At 36.5% G+C, this 12,831-nt stretch overlaps 2 protein-coding genes across 3 annotated transcripts; one reads left to right on the forward strand and one right to left on the reverse strand.

Moving 5' to 3' along the window:
- Nucleotides 1-525: 525 nt before the first annotated feature.
- On the forward strand, nucleotides 526-2,675 carry LOC107774705 (ylmG homolog protein 1-2, chloroplastic-like). Its single transcript, XM_016594330.2, has 2 exons — nucleotides 526-1,321; nucleotides 2,536-2,675. Exon 1 carries the CDS (start codon nucleotides 625-627, stop codon nucleotides 1,318-1,320), a length of 696 nt encoding a protein of 231 aa, XP_016449816.1. The 5' UTR covers nucleotides 526-624; the 3' UTR covers nucleotide 1,321; nucleotides 2,536-2,675.
- A 684-nt stretch (nucleotides 2,676-3,359) lies between these two features.
- LOC107774706 (uncharacterized) lies at nucleotides 3,360-12,450 on the reverse strand. Of its 2 annotated transcripts, none has more exons than XM_075243857.1 (8): nucleotides 12,204-12,450; nucleotides 11,899-12,055; nucleotides 8,216-8,301; nucleotides 7,684-7,796; nucleotides 7,233-7,298; nucleotides 5,399-5,508; nucleotides 5,219-5,284; nucleotides 3,360-4,144 (listed from the first exon to the last, which is right to left on the reverse strand). In XM_075243857.1, exons 1-8 carry the CDS (start codon nucleotides 12,296-12,298, stop codon nucleotides 3,599-3,601), a joined length of 1,239 nt encoding a protein of 412 aa, XP_075099958.1. In that variant the 5' UTR covers nucleotides 12,299-12,450; the 3' UTR covers nucleotides 3,360-3,598. The 2 variants fall into 2 exon arrangements, with proteins under 2 accessions (XP_075099958.1, XP_075099957.1); XM_075243856.1 differs by having other exon boundaries at nucleotides 7,684-7,856; nucleotides 12,204-12,438.
- Nucleotides 12,451-12,831: the final 381 nt, after the last annotated feature.

Consider the following 12,831-nt stretch of genomic DNA (forward strand, 5'->3'; position numbering starts at 1 on the left):
TAGCCACAGAGTCTTCTTCATGTTTTTCTCAAACTCTCAGTTCCGATAAAATATATACGTAATTTTTTTTATTGAAAATTTCTTAGGCCTCTTATTAAAGTTTTGCTTTAGGTCACCATATTGATTGAGCCGCCTCTGATCCAAATAAAAACCAAACTCTTTTTAAGTCAATCAAATGACTATAAAATGTTATTATTAATCACTAGGAGGTTATATAGTTAAACTTCAAGAAAAAAGATAATCCAACAGTACAAACCACATTGTTTGGCAAAATAGAGTAGAAATGTTAAACAAATAAATAGGATTATTATAAAAAGGAAAAGATTGTCAAAGATACACATAAAACTATCTTAATTTTACCTTCCATTTGTCAACCTAAAATATAATAAAAATTATGTTAAATCATAATCAAAATAAGAGGAATAAATTTGAAACTTTTTTTGAAATATTTTAACACATAAAAGTCATCCAATTCTCACTGTAGCTCCATTAAAATTAAAGGAGAGTACAAAATATTTTGTGCATTTTCTTTGAAAAAACATAAAGATAAAGAAGCTTTTTTCCCGTCAGAGGAAAAGGTTGAAAACCCCTGAGAGTGAGCTTTGAGAATCTTCGGAAGAACCAATGGCTTCTTCTTCTCTCATGGCTTCCCAAACCCTAATCCTCCGTAACTATAATCTTCTCTCTCCCAATCAAAACATCTCTACCCTCTCTCTTTCTTCATCTCTCAATTTCTCCAAACCCAAATTCGTTTCGCTTGCAGCTTCTTCTCTCCGTGCACCTAAACCCAAGAAATTCACAATTTCCGCTTCATCTTCAACTGTTCTCCAAAACCCATTACCCACAAAATCAAATTCAGCTGACCCTTTAATCACTGGCTCTATCCGCACAATCACAACCCTCATCGCAATCACCTTAACGGCGTCAAAGTTGTTCTTGCACAAAGCTTGCAACTTGGGTTTTCATGGGCTGGGTAAATCGATTGTATACTCTGCTGGGCCTATGTTCTTTGCTGCCCTTAAAGACCAGCCAACTGGGGCACTGAACACTCCTTTCACGGTGGTGGCGGCTGGGATGGCGAAATGGCTTGATATATACAGTGGGGTTTTGATGGTTAGGGTTTTGCTCAGTTGGTTTCCCAATATACCATGGGACAGGCAGCCGTTATCTGCTATTAGAGACCTTTGTGATCCTTATTTGAATCTCTTCAGGAATATTATTCCCCCAATTTTTGATACCTTGGATGTTAGTCCGCTTTTGGCTTTTGCAGTGTTGGGTACGCTTGGGTCCATTCTTAATAGCAGCAGGGGAGCGTACTGAGGTGATTTATTATAGCTCGAGATTACCCCATTTGTGAAATTTGTATGGAGTAATTTTTTCTGATAAAGTTTTGGTTACTCTTTTTTTTTTGTGTGTGTGTCTTTTATGAAATGTATTTGATTTGAGAGTGCGATGGTTATATTTATATGATCAAATGTTATTTATCTGAACATATATTTGAATGGCTTATGGCATTGAGAATTTAGAGGTGCTTTCTGCCTTCCATTTCTGCTGTAATGTCGATAAAGAGATCTGTCTTATTGCATTCTTAAACTCCTGTTTTAAGTTATGTTGTGTAAATTTTTTAAGACCAATATCTGTAGTGTCAGGATTTCTGGGATATAAGTCAAGAAGGATTTAGCCGATGCTGGATCTTAGCCAAGTCCTCGTGATTGCCAGTGTCTACAAAGCTCACCCTTGAGCTAGAAAGCATATGTAGATATGAATTTATATAAATTTTGGTTAAAATAGATTAATGTAAATTTAATAATCATATGAATGATCGAGGCAAATTGAAGCTTTTGACAGCAGCAAAGATCTCCAGTAAATATGAATCTCACTACTGATCCTATGGGCAAAGTCGACTGAACCCCTGTGTGTGTGTTGAATGAAAAAGGTACTTGAAAATTGTGCCATTTTATAGATGAATTCAACTAACAATAAACTTCTACCTTACATAAAACCTATTCTAGTTTGCTCCTGACACTATTGCTTTTTAGCTTTCGACTGAGATTCCAAAGCAGGATATTGATATCAATTTGCGAAAAGTGTAAGAGAAATTCCGTCCGCTTTGCCTCATTTTATGAAATCACTTGGACTCTGATGTTGATCTGCAGGCGTCTATAGTATTCAGTATTCACATGTTCATGGGCTTAAAAATCCTCCACGTCACTAACATATGGTAGCCTAGTTGTGAACACTCAGCGGTATCATATACATCCATGCATTGTTGTCCTGCCGCATGTTTAAAGCACTAAAGTGACTTGTTCGGCTGGTGCAATGTGCTGTCCAGTTCCAAGAATGCCATTTTTTGGTTATACCCTCTGTTCTATATTATAGTTCATTCAGTTTCCGCTGAGAACGAGTTTCTTCAACAGCTCTTAATGATCCTCGTTAAACTTGCTGTCATCCCAAACTTTCACTATCTTATGAAACCTTCTGCATTCTCTTTGGACCTGATGTTCTCAACAGGCTGATGATCGTTTCTTGTTACAGTGCAACATTGCGGTATGTGGCAATAGAATGAGGAAGACCTAGCAAGGACAAACAAGGAATCAAGAAGTTGGCCCTTGCACCTTCATTTCTTCTTTCAGGAGAGCTTAGTGCATGCTGTATCTAGAGCGCCTGAGTGATGCACTGCTGTCGTATTTGATGGTTTCATTAAGCATTGATGATATATATCGCACTTCAGATGTTGCCTCCTTTACTTGAATACTTCCCTTCTGGTAGACATAGGAATACTCCAAATACTGTATCGACTGTTCATAATTGGTTACTTCTATCCAATTTTGTGTAAGCAAGCGCCTGTCTTGAGTATATTTTCTTAAGCTTCTTCCACGACCTTATCACATTGCATATTCCTGAAAGCCTCGAGTATCCAAATGGTGAAATGACTAATTCGTGAGTCCTGGAATATCGGTCAAAGTTTCCCCATTGCTTGCAACATTTCTAAAGGATTTATTCATTTTTGGATTTTTGGAAAATAACTTTTGTCCAATATTATTAGTCACTGGTAGAGGGTACTAGTTTTATTTTTCCACGGCTTCAAAGATCAACGGTACTTGAAACCTATACAATGAAGAGCAGTGAATAGGCTTGTGTATGTGATCCATTTGATCGACAGTATTCTGCATCTACTGCCAGAACATTAGAAGCGCAAGAACAGTAAATAGTTGTATAAAACTTTTGAAACATCAACTGTACGTAGGAGGTTTACCACGAGGATCAGCGAGCCACAGGGCAGATAAATTGAGCCTGTGAGAGGTTACGCATAAAAGGAGGCCACTGCACAAATTTTCAAAATCAAAATTCAAGTCCCGTCGGAACAACAGTATTGGCCAAAATACATTAAACAACCATTTCCATCACTTCACAACTGTCTGAAGCTGAGTCCGAGTAAGAAAATTATTCCAACATAAATCTGCAAAACAAGCCTAGAAGCCAAGGATGTGTGCTGATCCTCAAACAAAATCCTAAGCTACCAACATTTGTTTTTTTAGCAACAGAAATACCAACTTCACTATATACAGTACATTCCTAAGCGTTGCATGTCATGCAACTAACCTTTCCCAAAGAAAGAAAACAGAGTAGGCTGTTTGTCACCAGCCCCTTTAGCTTTTTTTTGAGATGGGCTTACGTGCTTGTTAGCCCCCTTAGCAAGAGGCCTTGCATTACCTGAGAGCTCCTCATAGTCTCTCTTGGTTCCAGAATCCCCACTTCCCTCCTGGGGCAGAACAGAAACATTTGGTTTAATATCCTCAGACTCCTCTTTCAAGCCTTTCGCCTTATCACTGGCAACACTACCTACTTTTCCAGGTGGATTTCCGGTTTGACCAGTCAATGACTGTTTACAACCTGACTCATCAAAGTCTTGCTCAACTTTTATGTCTGTGGTCCCAGCAGAAGCAAAAACCTCCGGTTTGTCTGGGGAACGCTGATCGCCTACATGGTCTGATTCAGGTTCCTGCTTCAAGCTCTCTGCCTGATCAGTATTCAAGGACTCTTCCTCTGCTTTGATATGAGGCTTCTGCTCCTTTAGGTCTTTTTCTCCTTTCTTTGAGAAAAATTGTGATATCGATCTGGTCTCAGTAGCCTTGAGTTGCAACTGCAGGTTTAAGTGTAAACAATAGGCAGTTATTAATTAATCATCACCTACGTATCTCCTACGGTTCATGAACCATATAAAACGAAAGAGCGTGGAATGACTGAGATATTATTCAGACTTAGCATCTAATAGGGTATAAAAGGGGGTGAGCGGGAATAATTAGTGTCTCAAGGACAGAGTACGGACATGGATGTAAAGTGATCAACCATCTGGAAAAGAAGCATGCTCGTATTATATGACCAGCTATCATCTGTGCTTTACACAAATGAACTAGATACGGAAAGTCAGATGCCCGTTATTGATTCTATGACCTATCATCTTTGCTTTAAAACAATTAACTGCCATCAATGTCCATTGGAAGTGGTCTCTTTTAAGAATATTATCAATAATTAACACTGAATATATATATATATATATATATATATATATATATATATATATATATATATATATATATATACATATATATATAGAGAGAGAGAGAGATTAAGAGGTTGTCCATTTATTATTTGATTCCACATTAAAAGGCTACACGCAAACTTGCCGATGATGCTGTGAAACCATATGATTGAGAAGGAGAAGAAAAGCTTAAAAAGAAAAAGAAAAGTTATTTGAGACTTAGCGACTGGTTATTATACAAAGGAAACTTAAGCACAGATGGGTTTGAAGATGCTGGTGAGTTGACAATTTGAAAAGACACATCTGTGATGAGCATTATAGATTTATTCAAGCTCAAGCACTATGTTCCCTTTTTTTGTTTTATATAACTGAGAAATCTGTTATCACTTATCTCCCATCTTCAAAACTTGGTGAACAATAGGTAACTGCTTTTAAACTTTATCACTTAATGACTAAACTTGGTTCACCATATAGGATTTGGACTCGTGGCATACGCCTACCACAAATCCCAAGTTGTACTACCTTTGTTATTTTACCAAAGGCCTGGGGGCATCCAGGCACTATGTTCTCTTGCATACATATAGGGTTTGATAAGTTAGGTTTATCATAAGCTCTTAGCTGATCTAGGTTGGCTCATAACATGAAATGTATGAAAAACAACAAAGCAATTAATACCTCTTTGATGCACTCCGGTCCATCAAAAGAAGTCTTACCCATTGCAGGTGTCACAGGGTACCAAGCCTGCAATAAAGACAGTTTTAGAAGATGTCGAGTTCACAAATTTTATTTTATTTTTTATAAGTCGAGTTCTCGACACTCTTTTCTTCCTAAAGATTGATTGTTTAGAAATATCACCAAATCTGACTCTTCATATGGTTTCAATAGCATGTCAATGTTGGATGACGGAGAACTACTTAACCACATATCAGCCGCATCCTTGTTTCCGAAAATGACAGGCATCCTGTCTAAAATACAAAATTTTAAGTGTTATTCAAAGCAGAAATATAACAAATAGAATCTGGCTTCAAATCAAACTGCTAGGTCTCAAAAGTCAAAGACGGTCATATAGATAAGACAAATGGGAAGAGACTCCTTGGCATGCAATAAAAGTCAGTATCTTCACAATTTGGAAAAGGAAGTTGCAACAAGTCATCTTCAAAAAAAAATTGAACATTCGTTTCCACTTAAATTATTCTCCAATCTCTCACCCGAAAATATGATGCTAGCCAGCTAGAAAGGGCACATACTCGGTTTGAGAAAACTTATTTTTCCACATATCCCTGATATGACTTTGAGATAAAGATTTCTTTTTTCCTTTGTGAAACAAGAGATAGAACTTGTCTTGAATCAGTGATTAATAATCGAGACAGACTCCTTATATAGGAATCTTCTGCTAGTTATGGCATATCCCCCATAAATAAACATGTTTGTATTGTCTATTCACATGCTACCCCTACCAACCTGTAAAATCCTTCTGTTAAAAAGTGAGAGTCAACATGTCCATTTAGTTCGTTAAACTCCCATCAACCCAGTGATTTTAGGTGTCTAGCATCCTAAGTCAATGATGCCACACCAGACATTTCAGAGGGCAAAGCACTAACTACTATATAGCAATGTTCTTGATCAAACATCTGTAACAGTCTAAAAAACTTTTTCAAGGCAGGCTCCTTTAATTAAATCTCATTCCTTTCTCACATCCACAACCGCAGCTCCAACCATGGAGCTAGGGAAAATAAAAACAGAAATTACGGTCATATAAGTTGTAATTCACCGTCTCCATTCCTTTGTATGCAGCAATACAGTTCCCTGAATATATCACAATATGTTTTATACAATAGTACAATTAACAATTTCCCAAATTTTAATTCATTAAACAAATCAAATATATCCCACCGTGTTATGGTTCGCTCGATCATATTAAATTTGTAAGTCAATATTCTTTTTATCAACTAGTTTGTATGCATGTTAATTTTTTAGTGCATGTGGTATTAACATAAAATGATGAAAAAAAACTAGAGTTTCTATACAAAATCCTTTAAATACAGAATAGCATTTAGTGCAGAATAATCTAGTGCTAAAAATCATTAACATATAACTTTTTGAGAAATTTTTACACCATCGATGTTGTGGTGATCACCACACAATCTCATTACATATTATCTGAAAATTGATAATGCTTCAATATATTTCCTCACATGATAATTGTATAAACATGATATTAAAGACTATGAAAGAGAACAATTATTCTAGTGTAACTTTTTGTTGTTTTCCTCTTTCAGTAAAGCCTCCTTATGTTCGTCAACTTTATGTATGCCATTATATTTAGTACAGTTATCTCACGTTTCTCTTTTCTTCTTTTTAGGATAGTAAGAAACGAATAGCCTGAAATATCCATTAGAGCGCTTTTGTTTTCTGACAGCTTTCCAGTTTGAAACCAGCGAGTTACCTAAAAATGGTGAAACTAAGATATTTTCTACGAAGAAAGTAAAGGATTTTTGAAAAGTTAAATAACTTTCTTCTTTTGATAATGAAAAGTTAAATAGCTTTCTATGACTTTTGTTTGTCATCAATAGGATTATGGTATTTTTATTTGAATATTGCATTCTACAATAAAAAGGTCAAGAATTAGAGTAAAATGTACATCAAGAATAAAGGAAAATTTACCAACAGTCAATAAAAGAAAACTAACCATGGAGCCATTCTAAAGATGAAGACACCGAAGTTGTCAATATAGTGAATGTATAAAGAACCTCTCCTGTGTTACGAGAAGGAACAAATCTCAGCAGCATTCAAGTTATCCAATGGATGTAATTTGCTAACTAGAATAAGTATAAAAGAACGCATCAAGTTGGAGCATTATCCATTATCTCGCAAGTGCAGTATTTCAGATCCATAAGGTAAGTAGAGAATTAATATAAAGAGAGAAATATCTGCATATAGTTATCTGGCTCATATATAAAATAAAATTGAAAGGCCTACAGCTAGTCATTAGCAAGATATTCAAAGTTGTAATTCCGAATTCAATTTTGGATGCGATAAAATTTTTAAATAGAAATAGACAGATCATGAATTAGGATGATGTTAGTGATTGCGACTAGTAACTCACACTATGAGACACCCTAAAAATGATGGTAATTCACCTTCAGGATTCTTCCAAGAGTCAAAAAGGGCAGCAAACACCAGGGGCCGAGCATCCTTAAAATGTATGTAATAAGGTTGCTTTTTCGATCCATCCTTTTTCCACTCATAAAATCTGAAGAATATAGCATCACTGAGAACCATTGACATTGCAATTGGGACAAATTCTGCTATTCTGAACACAGAAGAGAAATTTACATGAAAGAAGCTTTGGTTTCACCACTCCATTTCAAAAAACAAAAAAATCCATTTGAAAAAACAAAAATTTCCATTTCAAAAAGAAATCCATTAAAAAGAAAGCTTTGGGTTTCTCCACAATGTCCTCTAATTTTTAGTATTTCTTCTACTTTTCTTTTTTGGAAGCAAAATTAGGTAAGTCCCACTCACTGAAAGTTTTTGATTACTTGTCTGTTATAAAGAAAAATATCAGTTTGAGATAGAGGATGTCAGCTATGGGAAAAGAAGCAGACAAAAGTAGATAGCATACAGAATGGATACTCTCATGGACTTATTATAGTTGATGAAAGAACCTACCCCTCAACTGCCACCAGGCACCTATTCTTCGGGACAAGGCGGCGAAATGAAGCCTTCTCCTTTATTGATTCAGACCGAGCATTAAACTGCAAACAACCACGGTCATATACTGTTTGCACGGACCAAGACAGCAAGATATTCAATCCATATAAGTAAGCCATTCTCTGATCAAATCTAATGTGAGAATATGTCATTGTATAATAAATGGCCAGTGTCTAGCTCTCTTATCTCTTCACCAAAAAATAATTATAATATAATATGTAATAAAAATTAAACAAACTACACTATCACCGACCCACCACGCCCTAGCGTTCGTGGTGTTCCCAACTCCCTTTTTTGTAATGACTCAGTTATGAGTCTTCGCCTAGTTTACATAGTTTTGTTAGCCACCATAGTGTGACACTTGTGCCTGCTACTCCTTGTACGCAGCTTTTATTACCTTAATATGAGTACTGTTTCTTTCCGACCAAAAAAAACAACCTACACCAGATAATCTCTACTCTTTTTTCTATCCCCCCCAAAAAGGTATTGGAAGCACATAAGATATTGACAGAATATTAAAACCGTCACTCATGCAGCAGTTCAACAAAGTAACATTGGCTGATTCCAAATATAAAACAAAAGTTCTGCAAATGTGCCCCCAAAATCTATTATAAATTAGGAAAAAATATGGTGTTTGTCATCAAAATTTTATATCATTCCATGCTTGCTTAATTGTTGCACGAACATCCATTTTATGGCAAAAATACAAGTTTAAACAAAAAATAACTAAGGGGAAAAATAACCTAAGTATCAACAAACATAAATCTCTTCAGAGCCGGGTGACTGGAGTCCTAGGAGAGCAAATATTAAGCAGGCAAACAATTGGCAGAAACTGCTAAAGGCAAGCTACTGGAGAAATTTAGACATCACCAAAGAAAACTTCGTTCTCTGACTCCTTTTTGGCAAAGCAGTCTGCTCTTTTTTTTTCTTAAAGGGATCCAGAAGGCTTGAAAGTTAAAGGAAAAGGAAGTTTATGCGGTTGAGACAATGGGAGAGGATTTTCTTGAAATGAGACAAAATGAGAGCCCAGTCCAATAAATGGGACTGTCAAATTTCTTTTATGTAAAAACGCAAAATGGTGCTGTCTACAATGCATTTTTGGTTTCCAAAAAAAAATGAAAAGATATTGAAGGCGACTCGCGCCTTCATGTTGATTTGACACCATCTACAGCTTTTTTGAAGGTGTGCGGCTAGTATAGCGCCTTCAAGTGTTTTATGGAAAAACGCTGCACTTTAATGGTGCCTTCCCCATTCCTGCCCCCCCCCCCCCCCAAAACAAACCCCAAAAAGAAGAAATTTCTTTACTTCATTTTGAGAAGTTCCCCCTTACCTGTTTCCCCCCATTTCCACCATTGTGTTCTTACATTTCTCAAAAAAGCCACTCTACCAATAAAAAAAAATCATGCACAACATACTTTGAATGACGAGGAGCATTTATAATCCACGAATTTTGTGCTTTTATCAACATTTCAAGTGAAACAACGGAATTCTTCAACAAGTGTGCTTGATTTTCCTTTTTTAAACCAAAGTATGGTTCACCAAATGCCGGTTCTTTGATCCTTGTAAATGTGAGACTATTTTAATGTTTTATATTTTAAATGAACGAGCATTTGCCTTGGATTCAACTAGTTTTTAAGATTCGCTCAAACTAATACTAGTAAGTTAAAACTAATTCTGGGGTATAGGTGAAAACAATATACTCTAAAATGGCGACTAACTCATTTGTCTAATTGTTTAATAACTCCATCCAATATATTTTTAACTGGTATAGAGTCTTTAATAGAATTTCAATTATTGTTCACATGAATGGAAGAATATTAAAAAAATAAAATCAAGCACACTTGTTGAAGAATTCCATTTTTTCCAATTGAAATGTTGATAAAACTATAAAATTAGCAGATATAAATGCTTCTCGTCCTTCAAAGCATGTTGTGCATGAATTTATTTATTTATTTATTCAAAATATAGAAGATAAGATTCGGAATGAAGATATTTGGGAAAGGGTGGGCGTGGCTCTCGTGGACGACAAGATGCGGGAAGCGCGGTTTAGATGGTTAGGACACGTGCGGAGGAGAAGCCTAGATGCACCGGTTAGGAGGTGTGAGCGGTTGATTTGGCAGGTACGAGAAGAGGCAGAGGGCGGCCTAAGAAGAATTGGAGCGAGGTGATCAGGCAGGACATGGCGCGGCTTCAGATTTCCGAGGACATGGCTCTTGATAGGAACATGTGGAGGTCGAGCATTAGGGTGGTAGGCTAGGGGGTAGTCGAGAGTTCTTCCCTCTTTGTACCGGGTAGTCTGATAGAGTTTTGTTTAGGTTTGTTAGCGGTCTATGTTGTGTTCACATTGTTGTTTTGCATAGTTTTGTGTTATGTTCCTTTCACTTATTCGTTGTTGTTATTTTCTTTCTGACATCATTTTGTTGTTACATGCCTTTTCTCTTGTTTCTTTTCTGATATTATTGTCTCTCCTGTTGAGCCGAGAGTCTTCCGGAAACAACCTCTTTACCCTTTCCAGGGTAGGAGTAAGGTCTGCATACACTCTACTCTCCCCATAACCCACTAGTAGGATTTTACTGGGTATGTTGTTGTTGTTGTTGTTGTATAGAACTGATTAAGGGGGCATTAGGTGCAGATACCATATCATATCAGACATCACATTGTCATGTTGTTATATTCAGCTAGGAATTGACTAATTTACGGAGGAAGAAGTATAGTCTAACGATTCTACACCAAAGTGGTGCAGGGTCTGAATCTCGCGTGTTTACCTCTCCTACCTTCTCCATCCATTGTTCATGAGGCTGTCCACCAATTAACATAATGATTAAGATATATTTCCTTAGAAAGATTAACTTGAATTATCTTGATATAGATGGCAATGGGGCAGGGCGGGGCATGACAAATCATAAACAGGGCGGAGTAGTTTTTTTTTTTTTGAAATCTAAATTAAAATTAACAAGTTTGTTTTTCTAAACTTGTCAAATGTAGGTGTAAAGTCTGCGTACACACTACCCTCCCCAGACCCCACACGTGGGATTATACTGGGTGGTTGTTGTTGTTGTTGTTGTTGTTGTCAAATGTAGGTAAATGCAGTGAAAATGAAATAAATTTGTATATGGGGCGGGGCTGGCGAAGCAGCTTTAATCTCCAAAGTAATTGAAGGTATTTGGAGTAATAAGTGCTCAGAGTGCAGTCAAATTTAAGTGGTTAGTTTCATAAACTTATATTTTATTTACTTTATAAAATATAGACCTTATTTTTAGCATGTTTTCAGATATTTTAAAAAATCACGGGCATATAAAATTTAAGTTTTAGTATTTTTCAAGTAACTAATACATTATGTTATACTTAATGAATAAATTTTAAGTGCTAATGCAATAACTTAGATATTTAATACCACACCATATAATGTGACAAGGCATTCTACAAAGACAATAATGAAAACAAAAGTTAATACACTCATGCACTGTAATCAGTTCATCTATCACAAGCACTTTCCATTTCTTGAGGACTGAGCTAATATACTATAAACTCTGAGTCTATATAATCAAATGCTCCAACAAGGTACTCTTCAAACCAAATACAAAATTACTGCGTAGTTAAGCATAATTAGTGGCAAACTAGGAAAGCAATGTTGAAATTACCATCTTGTAATGGTCAGGCTTTTCGGTTTTCTTAGTGAAGCTAGGAACGAGACCCCATTTCATGCAATGAAGAACAACGCCTTCGTCGTTGGACTCGTCTTCTCTCCTTACCACTGGTACATTGAACCCCGGCGCCACATTATACGACGGCCGATACCTAAAAAAAAGGTTTACACAATTTCATTTTCAAAATTTTTTGGTTAAGAAACATCAACTTTCCACCATCTTTCTGAAAACCCTATAGCTACTGAACACTAAACTGTTTAATTTGAAAATAATTAGAAGCTGAAGAAGAAAGCGGTTACCGGTTCATGTCAACGTGACGAACGCGGCGGCCCTCGAGTTGACAAGCCCGGGGAAAATCATCGGCCCTGAGAGTACACCGAGCTCTTCCGCACATTAGTTCCTGCACTTCTATCAGTTAATCGGCGACTTTGTGTGTGATTTTTTGCTGTTTCTCGCTTCTCGTTTCTCTTGGATTCTGGAAGGTATCAACTAGAAGAAAGCAAAGGCGGGAAGGAAATTGGGGAACCGCATGGGTGTTTTGGTAATATGTTGTTTTGGAATGTGCAACTTGCTAATGACTTTTTGATTAGAGTACCGGTCCAGTGATTTGAGATTCTTGTAAAAATAGCACGGACCGGCCAGTATTCGGACTGGTCATTTAAAAATAGTTAATGTTTGTCAAGTTATTAAAAAATAATCACTATTTTATTGCAACAGAGACCGGTCCAGCATAATATATTAGAGTTCGGTGCACATGTGTATGAACTTCCAACATATTATGCTGGAACTCCAACACACAAAAAGTTCCAGCATAATATACTGGAGATTCGAGCACTTGTGTATGAACTTCCAGCATATTATACTGACCGGTATATTTTGCTGGAACTCCAGTATATTATGCTGGAGTTCTAGTGTACTTATGCCTGG

Source organism: Nicotiana tabacum, chromosome 22, assembly GCF_000715075.1.
Source record: "Nicotiana tabacum cultivar K326 chromosome 22, ASM71507v2, whole genome shotgun sequence".
Classification (NCBI taxonomy): Eukaryota; Viridiplantae; Streptophyta; class Magnoliopsida; order Solanales; family Solanaceae; genus Nicotiana; species Nicotiana tabacum.